The 22,989-nt window shown below is 34.2% G+C and overlaps 5 protein-coding genes across 6 annotated transcripts; 3 read left to right on the plus strand and 2 right to left on the minus strand.

Annotated features, from left to right (window-relative positions):
* Positions 1-733: 733 nt before the first annotated feature.
* On the minus strand, positions 734-1,286 carry LOC120178648. The gene is made up of 2 exons (XM_039184443.1): positions 1,204-1,286; positions 734-1,130 (listed from the first exon to the last, which is right to left on the minus strand). The coding sequence occupies exons 1-2, from the start codon at positions 1,272-1,274 to the stop codon at positions 821-823; spliced, it is 381 nt and encodes a 126-aa protein (XP_039040374.1). The 5' UTR covers positions 1,275-1,286; the 3' UTR covers positions 734-820.
* Positions 1,287-5,587: 4,301 nt separating this feature from the next.
* Positions 5,588-8,683, plus strand: LOC120178642 (probable prolyl 4-hydroxylase 9). Its single transcript, XM_039184438.1, has 8 exons — positions 5,588-5,854; positions 5,940-6,065; positions 6,683-6,840; positions 7,078-7,180; positions 7,358-7,453; positions 8,013-8,078; positions 8,166-8,282; positions 8,576-8,683. Exons 1-8 carry the CDS (start codon positions 5,744-5,746, stop codon positions 8,660-8,662), a joined length of 864 nt encoding a protein of 287 aa, XP_039040369.1. The 5' UTR covers positions 5,588-5,743; the 3' UTR covers positions 8,663-8,683.
* A 328-nt stretch (positions 8,684-9,011) lies between these two features.
* LOC120178645 lies at positions 9,012-10,628 on the minus strand. 2 transcript variants are annotated; one of them, XM_039184442.1, is made up of 2 exons: positions 10,499-10,628; positions 9,012-9,978 (listed from the first exon to the last, which is right to left on the minus strand). In XM_039184442.1, the coding sequence occupies exons 1-2, from the start codon at positions 10,613-10,615 to the stop codon at positions 9,124-9,126; spliced, it is 972 nt and encodes a 323-aa protein (XP_039040373.1). In that variant the 5' UTR covers positions 10,616-10,628; the 3' UTR covers positions 9,012-9,123. The 2 variants fall into 2 exon arrangements, with proteins under 2 accessions (XP_039040373.1, XP_039040372.1); XM_039184441.1 differs by having other exon boundaries at positions 9,012-10,576.
* A 1,811-nt stretch (positions 10,629-12,439) lies between these two features.
* Positions 12,440-16,630, plus strand: LOC120178619 (protein SNOWY COTYLEDON 3-like). Its single transcript, XM_039184423.1, has 7 exons — positions 12,440-12,502; positions 14,193-15,272; positions 15,557-15,676; positions 15,921-16,037; positions 16,132-16,221; positions 16,392-16,499; positions 16,583-16,630. The coding sequence occupies exons 1-7, from the start codon at positions 12,440-12,442 to the stop codon at positions 16,628-16,630; spliced, it is 1,626 nt and encodes a 541-aa protein (XP_039040354.1).
* A 1,110-nt stretch (positions 16,631-17,740) lies between these two features.
* LOC120178598 (zinc finger protein-like 1) lies at positions 17,741-22,564 on the plus strand. The gene is given in 11 exon segments (XM_039184412.1): positions 17,741-17,969; positions 18,922-19,002; positions 19,471-19,591; positions 19,700-19,794; positions 20,378-20,449; positions 21,179-21,418; positions 21,562-21,580; positions 21,583-21,600; positions 21,603-21,668; positions 21,766-21,943; positions 22,330-22,564. Coding segments are annotated over 11 exon segments (1,014 nt in total). The 5' UTR covers positions 17,741-17,945; the 3' UTR covers positions 22,430-22,564.
* The last annotated feature ends 425 nt before the right edge of the window (positions 22,565-22,989 follow it).

Here is a 22,989-nt window from a genome sequence, read left to right on the forward strand (position 1 = left end):
TTACATATTGGTTAGACTTGTGTTTAACCAACATGTTCGATGCTGCGTCTCCTTTGCCGGACACTCAGAAATGTTGAGAATCCTATTCAATAAAGAAAAGACATCCGCATTCCCTCTTTATCTAATCCGTCTTCCCTGGCCTCCCCAACACACACTCGATATGAAATTAACGTCCCGCCATTGTCAAAATGGATCATAGATCCGATAGCTGTTCTGCGTGTTTAAACTGTGAATAAGATCAGTCACTCAGCCAAAACATTCAAATGGAAAATGTGTCCTCTGATGTTCTCATTTCTTCTCTGAAGGTGTATGCTATTGGGGCACTACCTTAGAGGCCTCGAGTACAGGATGGAGCTAATCGAACTTTCCTCGACAAGAAGTCCTGAGGACAACGGCGGTGGTGATGAGGAGGTTATCTAGAGTTGCTCCGACACAAGAGATTCCATCTGTCTACAGAACTGCAAATCGGCAGAGGCCGGATTCAGACCAGGATTAGGCCCTTATACTCTCATGCAGATGGAGTTCTTTTATGTATACAAGGATACAGTGTTAGGCATATGCTGCGTTCCAATTATTCAAAGATGGCGTGCTTCATTGTTTACTTGCTTTTTTCTTTTGTAATTGTTCAATTAATATTTAATAATATTGATTTAGTTTAATTATAAAAATATTAATATTTATGTTTAACATTATATATATTGTACATATTATCTACAATTTCATCCTAGGCCAAAATATTTATTTAAAATCCCTTAAAGATCCTAACACTAAGTCTATTAATGTTTACTCCATTAAATATTAATACTCCGGTTTTTTGCTCTCAAATATTTGCATGGGAATGTTGCTGGTCGCTCGGAAAATATTCACGATCCGATGGCTCCGGTCTATCGACACCGTCAACATTCCTAAGCCAATACGTCTGATCCAACGACGCCGCTCCCTCCGGAACGTCTTTCATCACCCATTCGTGGCCTTCGGGGAAATATATCCCGCTCCTTGGATGCGGAACCCAGGACCATGAATCCTTTATGTCATTACCCTTTGACGACGACTTCCGATACTTCTCGATAGTCTCCCGATCGACACTGACAATCTTGCTCAACGGACGATCGAATGATCGCTTAGCTTCCCTGAGACAAAACAGAACGCTATAGAATATTCAAACAAAAAACAGATAAAATTTTAATGTATAATCAATGTTACCTGAGCATCGAAGTCTTGGCTTTGGCGACGGCAAATATTCCCATGCAAACAAGAGGGAAAAATCGGATCATGTTTTATAAAAGGGTAACTGTAGTGAAGGTGTTACCTAGGGAGCTTCGTCGCCTTATATAGTGCTTGGAAGTGCTGATCCGTACTTCTTTGGAAATGATATTTTAAATATGGGCAAACTATTCAGATAGTCCCTTATGTTTTCGGTCTAACAGACTTTGGTCACCAATTTAAAAATTAAGGGAGAATGGTCCCTAGCGTTATCGATTTATTTGATTTTAGTCCTTCACCCGTTAACTACCGTTCGATTTTAGTCCCTCAGCCTTGTTAGGGACTTAAACAAAAGGGGGTTAACTGAAATCAATGGCTAAGGGACTGAAATCAATGGCTAAGGGACTAAAATCGAATGGATCAATAAGGTTGGGGACCATTTCCCCATAATTTTTAAATTGATGACTAAAGTAGGTCAAACCCTAAACATAGAGGACTATCTATATAGTTTACCGTTTGTATATTTGAAAAATGACATCAATAAACAGAAAGAATAAAAATTTTATTTTTTACAACTAATATATGATTCCTCTGGCGACCATTACAACTCACGTTCTAATCATTGAATTTTGACCTTATCGATTCAAGAAAATAGTAAGTGGCACAAGTACAATCACATTGATCAACAATTACGATTAATACAAAACATTAATGATTCGAATTAGTTCGGGATAATTTCAAACACCGATTACATATCTGAATACAATAAACGATTTATGTAAAGTGGAATTCGAATTCGGGTATTAAAAAACTCGAAATATAAATGTTTATAGAAGGAATATTGTTGATGAAATTGAGACGAATGTATCATGTATATAGAAGGAATATTGTTGTGGGAAATAGAAAGAGTGGTCATAGAAGCATATGCTTGAAATATAAGTGTAAATGAAGTACCACCATTGATGCTTTGTAAAAGGGTGGGTTAATAACATTGATGCTTTGTTTGTATGTTTTGGTCGATTAAGGATATTAGAATATTGATGTATTTTTCTTTAATTATCGATATTTAAGTCATTAAAATAATTAATTGAGATTAAATAATATAACAAGGATGTCTCTTTTAATTTTATTAGTTTGATTTATCGTATCAAAATTTGGATTTTTAATTAAAAATTTAATGTTTTTCTCTAGTTAAATCAACAAATAATCAACAAATATATTTGGGGAAATTAATGTGACAAATTGGTTGAAAAATGGTGAACGATTGGTCTTTAGCATAACTGGTATGCAAATGGGCAAGTATTTATCAACACGCATTCGATTGCGTTTCATTTTTTTATTAAATAATACAAATTCTAGAGTTAATTTCATTATACGTCCTCAAACTATGATTCTCATTCTAAATTGCTTCCTAAACTTTTAAATGGTTTAATTTCATCCTTAAATTATGATTATCATTTTAAATTAGTCCTCAAACTTTTGAACATTTTAGTTTCATCCCCAAACTATACCCTCCTAAAACTATGATTATTGTTTTAAATTGGTCCCTAAACTTTTAAATGGTTTAATTTCATCCTTAAACTATGATTATCATTTTAAATTAGTCATCAAACTTTTGAACATTTTAGTTTAATCCCCAAACTATACCCTTCATTCTAAATTAGTATCCAAACATTTTCAAAGTTTCAATTTCATCCAAAATTATATGCATATACTAATCACATTTCCAGGGAGGAAGCTACCTTTTGACATGGGGCCATTGCCCCTTTTTTTTATTAAAATATATATAGAAAAATTTTAAATTAGGGTCTCAAATTTTAGTTTATTTTGATTCGGCCCCTCATTTTCTATGGTTAATTATACTTTGCCCCCTCAATTTTTATGATTACTTATACTTTGCCCTCCCTTAAGTTGGAATCATGGCTCCATCCCTTCACATTCCATGTTAATAAAATCATTGGGTCAAGTTATATTATTATATGTTTGAAAAAAAGTTTAGGTTAAATTATGGTTAAAATTAATTACAAATTTGGATGAATTTGAGGATGAAATTGGAAAGTTTAGGGACTAATTTAGAATAAGGGTCATAGTTTAAGGATGAAATTGGAATTTTTAAAAGTTTAAGGACTAATTTATAATGAGTATTACAGTTTGAGGATGAAATTATAATATTAAAAAAATTTAGGGACTAATTTAAAATGAGAGTCATAGTTTGGAGAAATTTGAAGTAATTAACTCAAAAATCTATTAAGGGATGATTTATAAATTTGGGTTTAATATCATTATTATAATTATAATTTTTTTTTATTTTTTAAAATTTGTTCGTAATCTAATAAACAATGATAAAATTTATTAAGTCAAATTCGGTTCTTCAAGGTCGGGCTTAATTCATTTTAGCCCATTATATCTAATGTTAAATAGTAATTTAGTACATAAATTGTACTTAATTATTCAATTATGCTATTTTGTTGAGTCATCTGATTTTAAAAATTATAGAATGATCTCTTAATTATAGGAAGATACTTTATTGAGTCTCCTAACTATTAAAAGTTATAAAATGATCACTCAACTATTCATATGTTCTAACTCATCATTTTTCTGTTAAAAATCGACAGTCGTCTTAGTTGGACGTTATCATGCTCACTAGTATATAATAAAATCATATTTTAATTAAGTTTACTAGCACCACTGTTGCTTTCAAGCACTGGCTCGACAACATAATATTTCAAGTACTAGCTCGACGATATAATGTAAACGAATAATCGATTCACAAAATACAACCCAAATTATTCTAAGATCTTTTATCATATCTCATACCATAGGTTAACGTCTGACTTAGACTACTGTCAATTTTTAATGAAAAATGACATGTTTGGAACATATGAATAGTCATATGATCATCTTATAACTTTTAATAGTAGGAGAAGTCGACAAAGCCACATTCTATAGTTGAAAGATTATTTGTGTATTTTATCCATCTTTAATATAATAAATATATTTTTATTTTCAATTTAGTACATGATGTTTTATTTTGTCACTAACTTTAGGATACTTTAATTGGTTGGAGTGGATAAGGAGTAAAGAGATGTTGGAACAATTGTACTATAGTTTGTTATCTTTGAAAATTTTATAATTTCATTCTACTATATTCTATAAGAATAAAGTATATAGATGGTGTCCAAATTATAGGATAATACTTTGTTGAATTCTTTGATTATATATATATATATATATTGTTATCCTCTTGGTTCTAGGACTTCATTTTGACTAATTCGAACAGATCGACATCGCACACCTAAAGTTGGCAATTACCCAAGAATGATGGCCCACTCAACCCAATTAAATGGATGAAAACCCGATGAAGCATAAGTTTGATCCATTTGAAGTGGATGGTGGATGGAGCGGGTGATGAAAATTTTTCAACCCATCATCTGATCCTTCAACCTTCCCATCTAACCATCAATACAATATTAATTTTAGAAATATTAATTGCTTTAAAGATTTTTTAGGCTAAAACCTAAAAATATTTTTTCATTTTTTCATTTCAACGTCATTTTTTTATTACTCTCACACTTTCTCCTGTAATTTCAACTAGGAATTGAACTATAGAGGTATGCACCTTTTTTTTAATTTTTCGATTTTTTTTATTTTGATTTAGATTTCAACATTTTTTCTTTCACCTACAATTTCTTAATTGATTGAATTTGATTTTGCTTATATTCGTGGTAAATGTTTTGTTTGAATTTTTGGTTCATTTGTTAGCATTTGGTTTTATTTATTAAATTGTTGTTATGTTTTTTAAAATGGATTAAATATTTTTACTTGTTTTTTTTGAAGAGGGTGAAATAATAGTACAATAACAAAAATTTTTTGTAACTCATTTATAACCCGACCCATCCGTCTCATCCACAATTAATAGGTGGGACGGATTTAATTCGATGATCAAGCGGGTGGTGGGTGGGTTGAATGACAATTTTGGATGCGGATGGTAGGGTGGATGAAACTTTAAGCCACCCAAATCTTACCCGTTGTCAGACTTGATCATACATGATTTTAGTAGGTGAATCTTCCAACGGATATTTTATATAAACATAAAAGTTCAAACTCAAGGCATACTTAAACGATATCAGACCGTTTTTCACTTGAACTAATCTCGTTGGTTATAATATATATTTTTAAAATGTGTAATATAAAATTTTAAATCGGTTTCAATTAATTTATATTATTATGGGTTAGATTGAGATGATCAAAATAACCACCCAACTGATGTAAAAGCCGAATATTGAATTACTGACCCGTAATTGTAGTGGATTGCATTTGTGTAAATCCACTAATTCAAAGCTTTATAAGTCAAAAGGACAAGGAGGGGGAAAAAAACCCTCCCGCCATTGCCGCGTTTGTCCATTCTTCTTAAGCACGGCCAAAAGAAACTGCAGAGGAAAAAATATAAGAAAACCCATCATTGGAAGTCTGCAGAGGAACAGAGAGAACAAATAAAAAAGGCGAAAAAAGAAAAATTTCTCGAAAAAAGGATCCGTTGATGAAAGGGAAATCGAAGAGCTCGAAGAGAAAGCTAGGGCAAGCAACTGCCCTTTTATTGTGCTTACTTTGTTTCCTTGCTGGCTTGTTTGTTTCAACTTTCTTCTCCCAGGTAACTTGTAAAACATGAATGTTCTTCGTTTGAGCTTTGTGAGGAATTGGGTTCTAACGGTTAAGTAATGGTTTTTTTTTGGTAGGATGTGCCGGTTATTAAACCCGTATTGAGAAAGCTGGAAGTGGTCCATGTGGAAGGCGAGAAGCATGGTGGTCTGATGCCAAATGGAGAAACTGGGGAAAGCTCGCTTGAATCCATCCCTTTTCAGGTCCTTTTTCATCTTCTGTCTCTAGTATTTTTTTTGGGGTATTGTTTACTTCATTTGGCTTTGGATGATGATTACATGAAGGATTTGATTATTGCATTTGGCTTTACTTCTTGATACTTGATAGTAGCTCTTGAATTGGTAATTGAAGTGTTCTGAAATTTAGGTGGTATAAGAGCCATGATTGAAAAATAAAAAATCATGATTCTTTGTAATTTGTGGTTAAAACCCAGAAAAATGAGAGGATACATATGCAATCAAATGGTTTAGGATCTATGAGTAGCAATATTCAAGGCAATCTGTTGGTTTGTATTCCCATGATATGTTACCCGAACTCTTCATTTTATCTAAAGTATCCATGTCCAACCTGTATTTCCAGATTTAATATTTTATCAAAGCTTGTTCATCTCAAAGTTAAACAGGAGATTTCAAATCTAGTAGGAAAGCAGTAAGGGATAAGAACAAAGATTTTATATGCAAATGTTGGACAAAATTCTATGTTTAACTTGGAACATCTTAAAAGGAACCACCCAACTGGAAAAGATGTTAAGAAATCGATTGTGAAGTATCTTTTCTGTAGGCTAACTAAATTCCTTTGCTTGCTTCTCTTTAAAGTGCAGGTTTTAAGCTGGAAACCACGAGCTTACTATTTTCCCAACTTTGCAACTGCGGAACAATGCAAACATATAATCGAAATGGCAAAGGTGAACCTCAAGCCATCTACTTTGGCTTTACGCAAGGGAGAAACTGAAGAAAGCACTAAAGGAACCAGAACAAGGTGACGACCCTTTTATGAATACAATACAATTATGCTTTGCCATTGATTTCTTATCAATTTTGAGTTCCATGGAAAATTAAAAGACAATGATGTTATTATCTGTATCAAATAGCATCGAGGCTGGATAATATTTTACCCTTGTGCTAGTGAATATTTTTAATTGGTGAATGCTGATATCTCACTCTCTGATGTTGCCATAGAACTTGCATTGTCAATTTATACTTTCCTACGAAACAGTTCAGGAACCTTTATTAGTGCATCCGAAGATAAAACCAGAACCTTGGATTTGATTGAGAGAAAAATTGCAAAGGCTACAAGCATTCCACAGAGTCATGGAGAGGTACATCATTTTACCGAATTAGATTTTCCTTGAAGTTCTGTTTGTTGAAAAGTTTGTGATTGATATGCCGCAAATAGTCTCTCGGTATCTCTTGGTGCTCTGAAAATTTGGTATCTTAAATCATTCTTTATGTTATTTTTTTAATTGCTCTAAAGTTGAAATCCATACGTATTGCAGGCATTTAATATTTTGCGGTATGAGATTGGACAGAAGTATGATTCTCATTATGATGCATTCAATCCGTCTGAATACGGTCCACAGTCAAGCCAAAGGGTACAGTCATACACGTGAACTTCACCGTTGCATGCTTGTTTGATTGCAGTTTCTGGAATTTTAGGTGCATTTCTGGTGAATTGAAATGATCAGTTTTCTGTCTGCATTTAAGCCGATAGTGTAAATGGAATAGTTGGATATAGAATTTAGTTATATCTGTTTTGATATACAAGTTTCAAGTTCTAACTTCTATGTTGTGATTATGATGACCGAAACTTATCTTTAGATGAATGCTAAAACCTTTTGTTACGAAGCAATTGGTTAAAGATGGTACAATTACTTATTTGTTCTTGGTAAATGAATCAGAAATAGATGTACATAGTTGAATGACATCATGTTACTGGAATTGACAATAAGTATGAATTCATCTTTTCGAGCTAGCTTCACCTCATTTATAGTCTATTATCGATGATTCTTTGTGCATGCTATTTCTGGATCCATCTTGTAACTTGTATTGTTTCCTCCAAGTTTTCTGTAATTTTCACCAACCCATTCTACGAGTGTCAATGCCAAAGAACTAAAAGATTGTGCTTAACTAACGTTGAACCTTTTCTCACAGGTTGCATCATTCTTGTTGTATTTATCCGATGTAGAAGAAGGTGGAGAAACAATGTTCCCGTTTGAGGTAGACATCAAAATGCTAACTTGCTTTCTCTCTCCTTAATAAGTATTTATCGGGAGTTCAGTACTGACCACATTATTTTGGTTGCAGAATGGCATGAGAATTGAAGGCTATGACTACAGACAATGTGTCGGTTTAAAGATAAAGCCGCAAAGAGGGGACGGACTGTTATTCTACTCGCTGTTTTTGAATGGCACCATTGATCTGGTAATTTCCATGCTTGCGATTTGTTAACAAATAGAAGTTTTCCCTTCATTTCCTCGAAATCAACCAACCAACAAAGAGAAACCAATGGACTTCAGTTCATAACCAACAATATCCAAACTGATTTAGTTGGGTTGGTTATCTCTTTATGAGACTAGGGTTAATCGGTTGAACTTACTGAAACTGATGGTTCGGATTTAGATTTGGTTTGGTTTGGTTGGGTTAGTGGGATTTATAACATTGTTTGCAGGTTAGAGCTAGATTCTAACAGTTATCTGTTTCAACATTATTTGCAGACATCTCTTCATGGAAGCTGTCCAGTGATCAAAGGTGAGAAATGGGTTGCTACTAAGTGGATTAGAGACCAAGAGCAATTTGATTAATGAAGCTGCTTTAAATTTCAGAACAATACTGGTGTTTTTCTTCTAGAAATCAATAAATAATTATTCCCATTTCCAAGAATCCCATTACTTGTCCATGATGTACTATTTTTTCTCAAAATATTCATATTGAATATGTATATTCGTAACATAAACTAGAATAAAAGAAATACATGGACTAGTGACTAGTGTATGATGTAACGAAATAATTTGGATTAAACCTACACTCGATGAGATTCGAACTTGAGACCTACAAATGTCCAAAACCTCCTCTCACTATCACTAAGTCAGGGCTTCATTCACTAGAAAAAAAAATCATAAACTTTTGCAATGGCATAGCTAAGAGAGTATAGATTGTAAAAAGGAAACCGAATCACATATATATTTCAATCTAAACGTGAAAGACACAAATGATAATTTCCTAAGCTGCTATATTGCTGGTTTATGTTTTAACCAGGTTCTCCTCAATCTTCCATAGAGCTAAGACTAATTTTCTCAAGTTGCATAGACCAATCTTCTCCAAGCACCTGTGGATTTAGTTCCATTGCAGCACAAAAGTCAGGCATCGATACATAAAAAGATCTTTCTGATTGTTGCAAGTAACTTGGAGGTAACCTTCGAGGCCTTAACCCGGCTGCCAGTTTTACAGGGGCCTTCAGCAATCTTTTCATGTATGCATCCAAGCCATTATTCAGTAGGTTAACACAATTCACCGAAATGCTGATTCCCTCTGACTCCAACTTCTTCTTCAAACGACTTCTTAATGATCTCGTATCTGGTAGCTCACCTTTAGTTTGACATATCTCGAGGTGATAATTATTATACGAGAACACATTTGGAAGAGCTTTACGAGCTCCCCTGAAATTTATGGAGATACCAAGAGGAGCCGTAACAGGACTTCTACTCTGAACACCAGGGCTTCCAGCTACCTGCTCGACCTCTTCTCCATCTTCCACGGATGCAACATCAAGAGGAGGTCTGCTCCCAAGTGAAAGCAATTCAGTTGCACTCTGCTCTTGTGCCTTGGAAACAGACTCCTCGCATACAACACTCTGTGTCTTCCCAAGTGGCCCTAGCGGACTAGGGCGGTCTCGAAACTTTCGATCCCGGTTGATAGGGGACCGACCTTTGTAAGGGGAGGGTGGAAATGCATCCCCATAAAGATACTGAAGACAATTCCGTTGATAACCATTTCCGACTTGAAGGTTACTTCCTACTTTCCGAATTGTTTTCAAAGGCGGAACTTTAGAGACGCAAGCATTCTTGATAATGGATCGAATAAGCCGGTTGTGAAGCGGTATATTTTCCCTCCCAATGACCTTAACGCAAGATTTATCAAATTCGGACTTGTTAATTTTCAAATTAAACAACTTTCTTAGCTGATCAAAGTACTTCTCAGCTCTTTGATGCCCAAGTTTTCTTACAATAAGAGATCTTAGCTCTAAGGTATCAATCCGAGCATGATTTTGGTTGACCATTTTCTTCAACTCCAATTTACTCAAAAATCACCAAAAGAACAAAAAAAAAATACTAATTGCATCAAAACCTTTTAACTTTCAATCAAAAGTCAAAAACCCAGATGGCAATCACAGAATCCTCAATAAAAAACCGAAAACCCCAATCTCAAAAACCCTATTTCCACAATATCAACATAAATCACACTTGTGGAAAATTCAACTCAAGAAGGCAAAACAAAGAATTACCGAGAAAATTTATCAGCGAAAGCAAACAAACAAAATTCGAAGGATTTAAGTAATTATAATGAATACTTATCGATACCCATTTGAGATTTGGATATGAATCGGAAAACCCAAAAGAATGAATTGACAATTGGCGTACCAAGCTGGATCGATGCACGTTGTTCTGTTTAGCTATGGACTCCGAGTTTTCCTTTTTGTTTTTCCCTCTATGAAGTGTTTGGTGATCGGTTCTTTGTGTGTTTTGTTTATTTACCATGCTATCAGCGCGAACTGGGAAATAACAAACAGGCCTTTAACTATGAAGGCTGACTATATTCTTAGGACATAAACTAACGCGCTTGTTCACATTTGCAGGGGTGCAACTTGTTAGGGGCTGTTTGTTTGTGCCTTTTTCCCTTTTAATCTCGTTTTTGGGCTTTTGGATTTTCGGACATATTTTTTATTATTTACTTTACTATCAAAACAGTATATTAGAACCAACAAGCAACAACCCATATTTTATGGTTGCCCTCTCGGATTTAAGAGTCTCGTCCTGATTAATCCAAATTGATTCGTGTTGTATATTTAGTTTTGATGGATGTGTCTTTTAGTGGAGACTTTTTTACATACACAAAATCTAAAACTCGAGACTTACTTAAATGATATCAAACTAGAATTAACAATCCATTAATTTAATAAGATGAGATATTAAGACTTTTAAGTAAAAATAAACGTTTAAATTGTAACCTAATAAATTAAATTCAGAGAATTATCTTCATAAATAATATTTTATAATATTTAATCAAAATTAATTTATCAATATACTAAATAATTAAAATTAAAAGGAATAGACCTTTTCTAATATTTACTTGTGTATAACCACTTTGTTATATAGTCATACCATTCATCAAAAGAAATTAAAATCAAGATATTTATTGTCCACAATAATAATTAATCCTCATAGGTATTTGTATTAAGAGATAAGCAACTAATCATGAAATATAATTATTTTCATATATTTAAGTTTAACTTAAATCAAAATTTAATAAGTATTCATTTTCATCTGTAAGAAGTGTGTATTATCAATGGCTAAAAAAATATGAATGTATATTATCTTATAATCAATTCAGATTATTCGAGAAAAATTATCGTAGATCAATTAACAATATTATCAATTAAGCTTTAATTTTTAAATTAAATAAGTTGTATGAAATTTAGGTTCTCCTTAGGCTGTTACCATATTTACCAACTAATTAATTATCAATAGAGTTCTTGTTTTGAATGTAATATAGTTGCTGATCATGACTTAACAAGTTTAGGTTTGGTCGGATCAATTTGGTTCTCCCCTGTACCTTCTATTTAGGTTGAAGACGACCGTTTGGATGATATAAAGAATAGTGCCGATCAAGGATGCTCGAGGCTCTAAACCCTTACTGTTCTATATTCGAAAAATAAAATAAAGGACATAAATAGTCTCCCGATTATAAGATATTGTTTTATTAAGTATCTTGCTTATTAAAAGTTACAAAATAGTCCTATGATTATAGTGTATCATTTTGTTGAGTCTTCCGACTATGAAAAGTTACAACATGGTCACCCAATTATTCATTATGTACCAAACTCGTCCTATTCCGTTAAAAATTTGACGATATTTTGAGCTGAACATTAACTTACTGACCGTGATTCGATAAAATACGATCCCATAATCTCAAATAACTATCATATCTCAGTCATCATGTTAATGTCCAAGTTAGACAATTGTCAATTTCTTAACGTAAAAAAAACAACATGAGTTTAGAACATAATAAATAGTCAAATGATCATTTTGTAACTTTTAATAATTGAGAGACTTAACAAAACAACATTCTATAGTTAGAGGATCATTTTGTAACTTTCAATAATTAAGTGACTTAACAAAGCAGTACCCTATAATCAGGGTATTGTTTATGTACTTTTACCAAAAAATAAAGGGTAAGCTACTTCAAATAAGCTCGGGCTCGAAAATGTCACTGACATTTCAATTTTGCTAATTTTATCACTGACGTTTATGTTTCACTGCAATTATGTCACCCCGCTGTTAATGACATAACGGAACGATGACATGACGTCTCCGCGCCGTGACGTTGCTGACGTGGCTCCCTCACCAAAACGATGTCGTTTTGGCGTAACTGTTTTAATACTAAAAACTCAAAATGACATCGTTTTGTTAATTTGATAAAAAAAATACTTTCCAAGGGAATCAAACCAAAGTTCATGAACAAATACTAAACACTCAACCATCAAGCTAACATAATAACCTGATATATCTTAACAAAACTAATATATGTTGAATTGTAGTTGTATACTTCTTCTCCACTCTCGTCTCTTTATTCTCCAACGTTTTCAACAATGGCATCCGTCGAGATCCTCCGCTTCGTCCTTGATGGAAGAATTTAATCTTTACGGTTTTTCATACTGTAATTATTTAATCTTTCTGTTGTTTCTTGCTTTCATCTTGCAGTACCGCTGAAGAATTTATATGTTGTGAAGTTGGAAGGACTTTGTTTAAGCATGAACCGCTGATAGTATGTTTTTTCTTTCATTTGAAGGTACCTACGTTGATGTCTTGTTTTTTTATTTAGTATGAACCCTAAAGTGGTTGTTGAACTAAGAACGTTTCGTCGATTTGCAATGAAATTACTTGTCTGTTAGTTTGCTGCTAATTGTGATGATCATTTTAGGTTTTGTGAGTACCCACACAAGAATGTTTAAATTTTTCAAAGTTTTTACTTGTATTTGGTACGTCTTTAGAGGATCATATTCTTATACTTAAGGTCGGATATTCAACTAACATGGTTATCTATTTTTTTTTTTAAGAATTGAAGCAATATAAATATAGGGTATGATCCTTAACTAAGATTTTTCTTGGACTTAAATTTAATTTGACATGTTTCTAAGTTGGTTTGATAAAAACACAAGTTTGTAAAGATGAGAATTTTTTAATGCGTAAAATTAGTTTCATGTAATTTAATAAAAAAAATTATGACTTTTGTGTTGAATGTTCTTTTCATTTTATTTTGGGATTATAACACTCTCAAACTTTCGACATTTAACGCTCACACCCCTAACATCTATGGTGCTCGAACCTGGATCTTCAAGAATATTAACAATTCTTTTACGATGAAAACCACTTGGTTCGAGCATGTAATGTTCTTTTCATTTGGATATTGCTTATCAAATTTCCATGTTAATGTAAATTGTTGATAACTGATAAATTAGAAAAAGAAAATCAAGAGATGGCACGAAAAAAAGCAAAATTTTAAAGGGTAAACTGTCTAATTAGTCATCCAACTTATTGTTGTAACTTTTCTATTTTGACATTTTGGTGACTATTATTACATTTTATTTACCTGCAGAGGCGAGGGCGACTCTCTTAACCCAGTTTGCTTCATTTGCAAACGCCAAGATTCGAACCCTTAACCTTGCTTAAAAGACCTAGTGTCTCATTCCACTTGACCAACTGATTGTTTGTTAAATATTTTAAATTAGATTGAAATTGATAAAATATACAAGTTATAGAGACAAATTATTATTTCATCAGATCACATCAATATCTTTATTAAACTTTTAACGATTAATTATTGAAATAGAATAAAAATGTAATATTAATAACTAAAATGCCACCAAAAAAAATTGAGTAATAAAAACATATACACAAAAATAATTGAACAACTAAATAGATAATTTACCTTATATTGAAACCATGATTAATAAATAGGTTTTCTTTAGCTTCGCTTGTAAGAATCACAATTCCATCCTTCTCTTAATAAATTCTTTGGAGCATTATGAATTTAAAGTTTGTTGCATTTTTTTAGAAACACGACAACAAACAGCTAGCCAATAGCCATGAAGAAGAGAACCGAACAACCGAAAGACATGTTCTTAAAGACAATGGCTCCACTGTTTGTTGCGAGAGAAATCGGGGGCATACGATACAAGCTGTTTGCTCTAGGTATTTGTCTCCCTCTGGTTCCGTTTCTTCTTCACAAGCAACAACAATGGCCGCCAAAACTACGACTTCAAGATTTCCTGCACCTCTTATCTCTCGTTCGACTAATACCACACTGTCTTCTACGGCGCCTCATTCGCTTCCTAAACGGTCTCAATCTGCGGACCGACGGCGAGTGTCCAAAGGAAACAATGTCAATGCTTCGGAACCAACGGTTGCCACAAAGATTTCGGTTACTTCAACGAGAAGTTTATCAGTTTCGTTTCAACAGGAGTCCTTTTCACTTCAAACCAAGACTCAAGTGAGTGATCATGGGGAGAATTCGAAGCCAGTGGACCGGCGGCAGCTCTGGCCGGAGAGAACCTGGAAAGCGAATTCTGGTTTGAATATGTTGTCGAGGAGTTCTGATTGTGATGGTGGAAAGAAGATGTTTGAATATAGTGAAATGCTGGCTAAGTCATTTCAACGAGCAATGATGCTTAATGAGAGTAGGAGGAGGGTTTCCGTGTCTCCCAAGAAAACCTCTGATACTGATTGTGTCAATGAGCCTTCTCGGGCATCATCAAGTGATTTCGAAAAGAATTCAAAAGGGAGGATTGGATCTCATAATATCACGATGCCGGCAAAAGTTAGTCTTAAAACCGATAGCCCGTTAAGGCGTTCATCAGATCCAGATTCGACTAAGTTCAGTCAATCAAAAAGGATTTCTAGTAATGGTAGAATGTCTTCACCTATTAGGGGAGGCATAAGGCCTTCTCGGGTTGGTAGTTCCATTAATTCCACTTCGAATGTTAGCCTTTCCTTCGATGTTCAACGAAAAAAGATAGGGGAGACTCGGAATGACGATGCACATACGTTGAGGCTTCTTTATAACCGTTACTTGCAATGGAGATTTGTAAATGCAAAGGCAGATGCTGGTTTCATGGTGCAGAAACGGGGATCAGAGGTATGGTTATTGTTCTTAACTTGTAGGCCAATGCTTCAATTTACTTCACAGTGATAGTTTGTCAAACAAGCTGAACTCAAACTAGTTTATGTTAAGGATTACCTATAATGCAAGCTTATGGTACTTGGACTCGGTTTTTAGTATCGGAATACGAATATATATCCGACACGGTATGTTGAGTTTTCGGAAAGTCATACCCCTACACCACCTAGATGCAAGTGGCAGCTTTAAGTTTTCTTTTATAAACAGTTATCTTTTCTCTAACGTACCCTCTTTTGTACCAGAAAAATCTGCGGAAAACATCGGTTAGAACATCGGAGCTGCAGAATTCGGTCACCTTCAATCGAATCAAGTTGATGTTGCTAAGGCAAAGACTAAAACTGTTTTCCATACTTAAGGGACAAGTAAGATTCAAAAACTTCATGTTTAGGAAGAATTGAATCAATAGTGCATATAATTCGTTCCGCGCATACGCATATGCAAAACTCGTGTCAGCGTCCAAGTAGCACAGCTGCGGGACATTGGTTGTAATTCGATTCTTCCACGGTTCCTCTTGTTTCCCTGCTTCTACTTCTTACTGCATGCTTGTTAGAAAATATGAAATCCAGTTGATTTTCGATTAAATTATGTTATAATCGATGAATGTAGATGGCATATTTAGAAGCATGGGACGTCCTCGACGACGACATGTCCGGTTCATTGGTAGGAGCAACCAAAGCATTGAAGGCATGCACTCTTCTTCTTCCAATCGTCAGGAAAGCATCAGTAAGTTCCATTCTTCTGGTTTGTCGTGCTTTTCGATATACAATCTAGTAACAATTCTGCTCACGGAATGTTTCTCTGGTTTCTATGGTAACAGATCGATATCCAAAGTCTCGAGGATGCTATAGGTTCAGCAGTTGATGCTATGCAGGCAATGGCAACCCCAATAAGCTCACTATCATCAATGGTAAACTTCACCACCACAAAAAGATCATTAGATTCTTATTGTCCTTTAATACGAAACTCGAGTTCGAGTAACACGTCAAACGGTAATAACGAAGTCTTCGAACCTAAAAATGGGGACGAAATAACAGAAATCAACGGAAAATGTGACCATGTATCACTTTTCCTATGCAGGTGGAGGAAATGAGTTCTTCAATGGATGAACTTGTGCATGTGAGTGCAAACGAAAAGGTTTTGCTTCAACAATGTATGAATCTTTTGAGGACGGTGGCAGCGAATCAGGTTAAACGTTGAGTTTTTGTTTCTTTTCCATGCTATTTTTGCCTTCATTTGCTCATTTGGCTCATTGGACATCTTTTCAATAGGTCAAGGAGCGCTGGTCGATGACACATTTAATTCAGTTAAATCTTTGACATCTTCAATGTAATCTTTTAATTTTACATAAATTTAAGGCTTAATACAAAAATAAGTGCCTAAACTATACTTCTAAAAATGTTTAGAGCCTAAAGATTTTTCGCTAAAATATGTGCCTAATGTTTCACACGTTACACTTTTAGATGTCCGGACGTTAACACGTGTTATATTCTGATATTTTTTAGAATTTATTTAAAAAAATTTAAAAAATAAAACATTTTTATTAAAAAAACCCAACAATCCGTTTCACCCTTCCATAGTCGTAAATCGGCTAATGGTGAACATCACCCCCACCGTCATCAATACCAGCATCAACACCTGATCAAACCCCGATTGGTCTTTCATTGTAATCTGTCACCATTTGTCGTGGAGGAGTGTTTACAAGTTTGTTGGATTTTAAGTCACTGTCGTTGTTCTTTGTCGATTCCGACATCCAAAAGCTACATTATCGCCACCATTCAAACCATCGTGCATTTGATCAAAATCCAACCATTAGGCGATGATGACGATATCCGACAAATGTTTCGGTTAGGAAATTGAAGTTGGAAATTAAGGATTTGGATATTGGGGATTTTAGATTTAAGGAAATCGGTGATGTTTGGCGACGAGTGAATGACCATTCAACGATGACGATAGTGGCCGAAAATGGTCGATATCAGTTGTTAATGACAGAAGATGATAGGTGATAACTAGGGAGGGAGCAGGATAGGGATCAAGTGGGGGTTGAATTTTTTTAATTAAAAACAAAATTTTTATTATTAAAAAGTTTTTTTAAAAAAACGATAGACACCTAAAAGTATAATTGATAAAACGTTACAAATTTATTTTTAATAAAAAAAATCTTTAGACACAAAAATATTTTTTGAAGCTTAAGTTGGACACTCAATTTTATACTAAACCTAAATTTAATTATCATAATTTATACATGGACTAATGTAATTTAACTTACATGGACTAAATGTGAAAATCAAAAGTTAATCATTTAACTTACATGGACTAATGTAATTTAACTTACATGGACTAATGTAATTTAACTTACAAATATATAACGGAAAATGTGAAAATCGTTAATCAATGCAAGTTATTCTCCCTCATAGGCTCATAAAGCTAATCAAAGCTTCGATTTTTTTAGCTTGGGTGTATAAAAATAAATTTTCCATATTCATTTCAACTCAGATCTTTCCTTCTCCGTGTCTTGATCTTATGCTTGACCTTAAACCCTAGCTATTTTTCACCTTAATCCGCTTCTAAAATCGGTTACGGAATCGAATTTATCAAGTGATTCAATCCCGTGCTTGATCGCTTATCTATGCAATGGTGGTCTGCAAATGCCGCAAGGTATGTTTTCTTTAACCAATCTGTGTCAAATATTTGATCACTTGATGAAATTCGTTGCTGCTATTAGCATTGTAGGTTTATAGTTCTTGCTGGTGATTTATTATTATTATTTTTTCTTTTTCTTGAGAAATATGTGTTGAAATTCATAATTCATCTCTGGAGGTTTTAGATCTATCAGAATATGTTTTTATCGTCTAAAGAATTAAGCATTTTCTTGAGATCTTCGTCGTCTTATTTGTGGAGCTTATTAATTGGATATGCGAATTTGAAATGAATGAATCGAACAGAGGGGGGACACTGACCTTGATGTTGGGAGATTCAAGTGGAATGTTGCTTGTTATGTTATGAATATACTCTAATTTTTTTAGAAAAGTGTGTTGGGGGAGGTTCAATTGGACTGTCGCAGGAGGTTTTAGATCTGTAAAAAAAATTGTTTATCGTCTAAAGGAATTTAGGACTCTTCAGATCTTTCATTTTGGAGTTTAATCATCGGAAAATGTGGGTTTGACTACTTTAATGGATGAATTGAGCCGAGGAGATGTTGATCTTGATATTCAGAGGGTTTAAGTGGAATCTAGCTTGTTGGTATTAGGTTACCAGTGTGTACGCATAGGATAAGTTTTAGAGCTGATGTTTGGTTGAGATCAAGATTTGAGATATTTTTGTTTATCATCTCAAGAATGTTGGACTTTAAGATCTTTTCTGTCTAAGTTTTGGAGTCTATTAATTGGAAAATGTGAATTTGATTACTTTAATGAATCAATCAAATAGAGGGGAACATTGTTGACCTTGATATTTGGTGGGGGTTCAAGTGGAATGTGGCTTGTTATGTTATGAATTTACAAGCTTGTGTTGCATAGGATAAAATTTATTGCTGATGATATTTGGTTGAGATCAAAGGTTTGCAAATTTCTCATTATGTAAATATCCATTTTTCCTTTCGGTGTTTCAGGCGACAAAGTTATATTGTTTTGTGCACAAGGTCCCTGTTTGTGGAGAATGCATTTGTTTTCCTGAGCACCAAATATGCGTGGTAAGTTATAACATTCTGTTCATTTTGCACGCAAAACTGTATTTCCAAGCACTTTGGTTGGCTTAAATGAAAAACTGGTTGTGCTTCAGTTGCTATGAGAAAACAAGGGAGTGAAAACAATAATAATCCTAATTATACTTGGAAAAGTAGGGAGTGGCGTGCAGAGTTGAAATTTCTTGTAAAAACAATTTTCCTGTCATTAACTGATTTTGGTTGATGTACAACTTATCTGCAACTATATGTCTTAGGGATATGTTAGGTTTGTTAATAAAATATATACTTTATGATAATCTATACGTCCAATTTTCTAAGTTGTATGATATATCATGAAAAATGTTTTGTTGTAATGTCAATATGACCATTTCGGCTCTGTTTATTTAACAGTGTTATGACACAATTTCATACTGACTGTTGTATAGAATGGTGTTCTGTAGCTTATAATGTGTTTTCCTTCCCACTTTTCTTTAGATTCGTACTTACTCCGAATGGGTAATAGATGGAGAGTATAACTGGCCTCCCAAGTGTTGCAAATGCCAAGCTGTGCTTCAGGAGGGGGATGGCTCTGAAACTACTCGGTTGGGTTGCTTAGGTATATGTTTATGCTGACGTGGATACTGCCTCTAGTGTTTTTTGGGGGTTGCAGAAAGCATGTGTGACTCGTGCTGTTTAATCTTATTTTATGTTTTTGCTTTTCTAGATGTCATACACACAAATTGTTTAATTTCACATGTCAAAAGCTTTCCTCTGCACACTGCACCCGCTGGCTATACTTGTCCTTCATGTTCTACATCTGTAAGTTTTCTAATCACCTTGAATCAGCTGTTTCCTAGCAACATGCTTATGTTTAGTATTGTTTCAACCGATAAATATGAGTTTGCAAAATTGATTATGATTCAATTCTTGAACCTTTCAGTAGTTGGAAGCATCTAGATGCTAAATGTGTCTATGCTTGAAAACATTGATGGATAATAGAGGGTTAACGGTGATAAAAACTATTGTGATGCTGCTTGCTTCTGCTTTTGGAGCTATTCATATAAGTAGTTAGTGGAATAAAACTATTTTGCTGATTAACATTTTTCTGAGCATTTTCACTATATTTATTTGAAAATTTTCCATGGCATAATGGAAGCAGAGGTTGATATTAATAATGGAACAAAATGTGAATGAGATTATCTCATATGCAAGAAGACTTCTGATCATCTTTACTTAAGGAATAACGATTCAAGACCATACAATTTTTGTGTGGCATTCCTCAATTTGTTTACTGATTGACATGCTTGTATTATAGCTGTAATGTGGATGGTTTTGGTAATTACTTACGTCTGTAAATATTTGTTCTTCAGATTGCCTCATTTTTCAATGGTTTGTTGCCCAGATATGGCCTCCCAAGAGTGTTAAAGATTCAGCATCCTGTCTTCATTCACTGCTGAAGGAGGCTATCATGCAGGTTAGTTCACACAATTTCTGCTGTTTCAGAACAAATGCTCCTTCTAAATGTAAAGTGAACTTAGATATCCTTTTTCTTTTGATATTTTTCTTATTAATATTTCTTCTGCATTTTCTTAAGTACATCCTTTGCTTCATTATCATATTGCCCATCGGTGCTTCCGTAGTCATACCCTTCCCACTTGTCACTTGTAAATTATAGTACAGTTGCTATGCTTTTCAGCATGTGTTGGTCAAGCTTTATTTTGGCCTTTCAGTGTGATTGACTTATAAGTTTAGGGATTTAATTGTTACCCCGGTAGAGGTTTCCAAAATTGATGCCATGACTTCTGTTAAGGAATTTTTTCCTGTCAAACGTATTGATCAGCAGAACCAGCTGTTCCCAATGATAATTAATGTAAAAAGTAGGCGTAGTTATCTATAGCAAAACTTTTTCTTTCCTTGTCCACTAAAAGCATTGAACTATGAAATAGCTTCTTAATCTCATACTCAATCTTTTGACGTTTCTAAATGCCAAGGGCATTGACTACCTCTGAAATTAACATCTAAATAATATCCTTGAGAAGTGTTCCAAAGAAAAAAGAGATTTGGAATTGGAGATTTGACATGCTCTGTTGCAGCTTTATATTGGGCTTTCCATCTTAGCTTGAATATGATATATGATTAGAGTTCTATCAATTTTCATATCTGCTTTAATAAATTTTATACAACTGAAGTTGCTAATGTGCAGACTGGCATGGAGAAGAATTTGTTCGGAAATCATCCTCCACCAGCATTTACTTCAGATCCATTGATGAACATAAACTCTACCGGAGGAAGGGAGCATGGTGGGAATTCATCTCCTGCTGTGTCAAAAGATGAAGCATACTCAACTATTGGAAGACCTTCTAAACTTATGGTGTCCGAAATAACGGAGATAGATGGTCCTAGTTCGGCTGAGAATTACATGAAAGCCTCTAGTCCTGTTGGTGTAAGTTTTATTTTTGTTAATTGTTGGATGTGAACTAAGTTGTTCGAGTCATATGATTTGCCTGCTTGCATGTGTCAATTCTCGTACGTTAGCTTTTGTCGTCTTAACTTGGGTGTTCCTCTCCATGCTTCCATGTAACCCAGCCTGTGGCTACAACACGTAAAGTACAGTTCATGTTGATAAACAAATCCAGAAATCTCATATTATGCCGATGATGAAGAGGGAAATCGTAAAAAGTATTCTCGAAGGGGTAAGTTAAAAAAAAAGCCTTTGTTCATGGTGCCATTTATTTTATGCTCTGATCTCAAAATCGTGTTCATATAATTTTTATGATTTATTGGTTATAGGTTCACTACGCCATAAGTTTCTCAGATCATTGATTCCCTTCTGGTCAAGTGCATTACCTACTCTACCGGTGACTGCACCTCCCCGTAAAGATGCAGATGATGGCCCTGAAGGTCGGTTGAAGCATCAAAGGTCAACGCGGATGGATCCACGAAAAATCCTTCTTGCCATGGCAATCATGTAAGTCTGCACTTTTCTTTATCTTCTGTATATATATGCCAATGCGGTGCTAGCCACTAACATTCAAATGCACGCACAGATGTACCTTACTCGTGCATGCATTTGCCCTTCTCTACAAAGACGCATTTTCTTTGTGCTTATGCAATGCATCTTTGCTTATGAGATACCAATTAAGAGGGGTTGGTGAAAAGATGTCTGAAAATTGGGTAAAGTACACTAGAAGTCATTGAACTATGCTAAAATGAATGTTTTGACCACAGAACTTTTAAAATTACAAAAACGATCAACGGTTACAAAATGGTCATTAAATTTTATTGAATTGTTACAAAAGGGTCAACGACGAATGACTAGTAATTTGAATGAAGTGTATGATTTGTGTAATGCAGGGCGTGCATGGCGACTATGGGTATCCTGTATTACAGAATCGCACAAAGGTCTCTAGGCGAGGGACTCATGGACGAGGAGCCAGTAGTACTTAGTAACTGATTAAAAATTCTACTCTGTCATTGACTTGTTGCCCTTTCTTTCCCTTCAACGGCAGAGGTTGGATTTAAGCACACTTGTCATCTCAATGTCTTGTACCAACTTCGGATACAAGGATCATCTTATTTTGAAACACACACAGGACTCATTTCTATCTTCTTATCACTAATATATAATTTCCACTTACAATATTACAATAACAACTATACAATTGATTAATATTTGTATAAATCAATTTTTAATAAGAAGAAATTTTATAGCTTTTTTTTAACAAATTAAAATTTAATCCTAGACGGGAGGGGAAGGAGGAGAGTCCTCTTAGTGGATCTAAAACTCATGACTTAATGATTATGAGGGAACAAATATAAACAGTTTGGCCACCCGATCAAATGTGTTTGCTCGAATTTTTATAGGCTTAAACATCAATTAAAGACCTTAATCCTATTCGTGGAATTTAATATATAGCCAAACTTTGAATTGGTAATAGAAGTACGTCGAAAGAAAGTTTTGCTCCGTAATTACGGCATCAATCTGTAGTTTAATTTATTATATTTCTAAAAAAA

The sequence above is a fragment of the Hibiscus syriacus genome, unplaced genomic scaffold, assembly GCF_006381635.1.
Source record: "Hibiscus syriacus cultivar Baekdansim isolate YM2019G1 unplaced genomic scaffold, ASM638163v2 tig00112354_pilon, whole genome shotgun sequence".
Classification (NCBI taxonomy): domain Eukaryota; kingdom Viridiplantae; phylum Streptophyta; class Magnoliopsida; order Malvales; family Malvaceae; genus Hibiscus; species Hibiscus syriacus.

What these genes read in the sequence shown, in the direction of transcription:
- LOC120178648 (XM_039184443.1), bottom strand. Translation starts at nt 1,274, where the DNA reads ATGATCCGATTTTTCCCTCTTGTTTGCATGGGAATATTTGCCGTCGCC. An exon ending in GCCAAGACTTCGATGCTCAG is followed by an intron (nt 1,131 to 1,203) that starts GTAACATTGATT and finishes GTTTTGTCTCAG; the next exon opens with GGAAGCTAAGCGATCATTCG.
- LOC120178642 (XM_039184438.1), top strand. Translation starts at nt 5,744, where the DNA reads ATGAAAGGGAAATCGAAGAGCTCGAAGAGAAAGCTAGGGCAAGCAACT. An exon ending in TTGAATCCATCCCTTTTCAG is followed by an intron (nt 6,066 to 6,682) that starts GTCCTTTTTCAT and finishes TTTAAAGTGCAG; the next exon opens with GTTTTAAGCTGGAAACCACG. An exon ending in AAACAATGTTCCCGTTTGAG is followed by an intron (nt 8,079 to 8,165) that starts GTAGACATCAAA and finishes TTTTGGTTGCAG; the next exon opens with AATGGCATGAGAATTGAAGG.
- LOC120178645 (XM_039184441.1), bottom strand. Translation starts at nt 10,137, where the DNA reads ATGGTCAACCAAAATCATGCTCGGATTGATACCTTAGAGCTAAGATCT.
- LOC120178619 (XM_039184423.1), top strand. Translation starts at nt 12,440, where the DNA reads ATGACGTCTCCGCGCCGTGACGTTGCTGACGTGGCTCCCTCACCAAAA. An exon ending in CAAAACGATGTCGTTTTGGC is followed by an intron (nt 12,503 to 14,192) that starts GTAACTGTTTTA and finishes GCATTTTTTTAG; the next exon opens with AAACACGACAACAAACAGCT. An exon ending in TAAGCTCACTATCATCAATG is followed by an intron (nt 16,222 to 16,391) that starts GTAAACTTCACC and finishes TTTCCTATGCAG; the next exon opens with GTGGAGGAAATGAGTTCTTC.